Raw genomic sequence first — 2,748 nt, forward strand, 5'->3', positions numbered from 1 at the left:
GGTGACACCACGCCAGATTGATCTCGGCCCAGCCGGCCTCTCCAACACCAGCAGGCTTGGTGTTCCTCAGTTAAATGCAGCAGCGGGACGGGAATTCTACCGGGATAGTTGGGGAATGGGTAACCTCTCCTGTAGTTGAATATCCAAAGTCATTCCATGTCTCGCACAATTTAAGGTGGGCCTTTTGTGGGGGGGGGGGGAAGAGGGAGAGGTTGAGTGGGGGCTGGGGGGGGGGGTGGAAGTTGAATGAGAGATGGGAGTAAGGATTTTTTGATTGGCGATGGACGCTGACAACCTGAGTAAGTTAATCACAGAGAAACCTATGGCAAACTGTCCCTCGGAGATGCACAACTGCAGCGAGATGGAGCAGGAGGATGAGGCACCCTGGACCACCTTCGAGGGTGGAGTGAGCCCCTGCTGCAACCAGTCAGTGTACTGAACAAGACACTCTCAGCAGGGAGTGCCAAATCACAGAGTCAGGATGTGGGTTTGGCTTCTCCCTCTGAATTAGACCCGCACACCCATTGCTACATTATATAACACATCTACTTCAAACCCATCAATCACCATGTGCACATGCTCGACCATCCCACAGACGCATCGATGGCCGCTCGCCTCGCTCATTTCCTCGCCTGGTCATAATTGGCCACAAACCAATCGCAGGTCTCCTTGACAGCTGAAACAAATTAAAACCTGACCTGTTACTCACTTTTAGTTTTAAAATGCAAGTTCACAATCTGCCACTTTTGGGAGCGAGACACGATTTAAAAAAAATGTAGATTCAACTGGTAAATATGCAGCTGTAAACCCACACATTGCAAAACAAGTGGGGAGCATTCAGCATTAATCTTCGGAAACACATCATATCCCAGGATCATCTCTGGACCTGACTGGGGTGACACGTTAGTGAACCCAGTTGGGCTTTTGAGATTCTCCTGGTGTTTTAAAAAATAAATTTAGAGTATCCAATTAGTTTTTTGCCCCAATTAAGGAGCAATTTAGCGTGGCCAATCCACCTACCCTGCACATCTTTGGGTTGTGAGAAGTGAGACCATATTGTGTGTAGTTTTGATCTCCTTATCTGTAAAAGGATGTTCTTACTCTAAAGGGAGTACAGAGGGACATAGATAAGCTGCAGAGCTGGGCTGAGAGGTGGCAAATGGAGTTTAATGTGGAGAAGTGTGAGGTGATTCACTTTGGAAAGAATAACAGGAATGCGGAATATTTGGCTAATGGTAAAATTCTTGGTAGTGTGGATGAGCAGAGGGATCTCGGTGTCCATGTACATAGATCCCTGACAGTTGCCACCCAGGTTGATAGGGTTGTGAAGAAGGCCTATGGTGTGTTGGCCTTTATTGGTAGAGGGATTGAGTTCCGGAGCCATGAGGTCATGTTGCAGTTGTACAAAACTCTAGTATGGCCGCATTTGGAGTATTGCGTACAGTTCTGGTCGCCTCATTATAGGAAGGACGTGGAAGCTTTGGAACGGGTGCAGAGGAGATTTACCAGGATGTTGCCTGGTATGGAGGGAAAATCTTATGAGGAAAGGCTGATGGACTCGAGGTTGTTTTCGTTAGAGAGAAGGTTAAGAGGTGACTTAATAGAGGCATACAAAATGATCAGAGGGTTAGATAGGGTGGACAGCGAGAGCCTTCTCCCGCGGATGGAGGTGGCTAGCACGAGGGGACATAGGACAGAGGTCAGAGGTGGGTTTTTTACGCAAAGAGTGGTGAGGCCGTGGAATGCCCTACCTGCAACAGTAGTGAACACGCCAACATTGAGGGCATTAAAAAAATTATTGGATAAGCATATGGATGATAAGGGCATAGTGTAGGTTAGACGGCCTTTAGATTTTTTCCATGTCGGTGCAACATCGAGGGCCGAAGGGCCTGTACTGCGCTGTATCGTTCTATGTTCTATGTTCTAAGTGGAGGTTTACCAGTCTGATTCCTGGGATGGCAGGATTGACGCACGAGGGGAGATTGAATCCGTTCGGATTATATTTGCTGGAGTTTATAAGAATAAGAAGCGATCTCATCGAAACCTAGAAAATCCTAACAGGATTAGACAGGGTAGATGCAGGAAGGACGTTCCCGATGATGGGAGAATCCAGAACCAGGGGTCACAGTCTGAGGATACGGGGTAGACCATTTAGGACAGATGTAGTCGACATGTGGAGCTCTCTATCACAGAAAGCAATTGAGGCCAACATGTTTACAAGGAGTTAGATATAGCACTTGCGGCAAAGGAGACCAAAGAATATTGGGGAAAATCAGGAACAGGTTACGGAGTTGGATGATCAGAATGAATGGAGGAGCGGGCTTGAAGGGCCGAATGGCCTCCACCTGCTCCAATTTCAATGTTTCTATGTTTAATGGGAGGAAGCTAACATGGTACCATTATTCAACAGTGCGTCTTTCGGGACTTGTGGGAGGAAACCGGAGCACCCGGAGCAAACGCACGCAGACAAGGGGAGAACGTGCAGACTCCGCACAGACAGTGACCCAAGCCGGGAATTGAACCTGGGACCCTGGAGCTGTGAAGCCATAGTGCTAACCACTATGTTACCGCGCTGCCCTAAGATTAGGCCTTATATTACAGAGCGATATATGAAATGAAAATGAAAATCGCTTATTGTCACAAGTAGGCTTCAATGAAGTTACTGTGAAAAGCCCCTAGTCGCCACATTCCGGCGCCTGTTCGGGGAGGCTGGTACAGGAATTGAACCGTGCTGCCGGCCTGCTTTCA

General features: G+C 48.0%; 1 protein-coding gene across 3 annotated transcripts in view; it reads right to left on the reverse strand.

The window, feature by feature from the left end:
* Positions 1–204: 204 nt before the first annotated feature.
* Positions 205–2,748, reverse strand: part of LOC119966615 (GDP-L-fucose synthase-like) — a 40,513-nt gene continuing 37,969 nt past the window's right edge. For all 3 annotated transcript variants that reach the window (XM_038798602.1, XM_038798601.1, XM_038798603.1), the window contains one exon: positions 205–676. In XM_038798602.1, the coding sequence (XP_038654530.1) occupies positions 621–676 (56 nt within the window). In that variant the 3' untranslated portion in view covers positions 205–620. The remainder of the gene's footprint in view (positions 677–2,748) is intronic.

The sequence above is a fragment of the Scyliorhinus canicula genome, chromosome 5 (assembly GCF_902713615.1).
Source record: "Scyliorhinus canicula chromosome 5, sScyCan1.1, whole genome shotgun sequence".
In the NCBI taxonomy this organism is placed as follows: domain Eukaryota; kingdom Metazoa; phylum Chordata; class Chondrichthyes; order Carcharhiniformes; family Scyliorhinidae; genus Scyliorhinus; species Scyliorhinus canicula.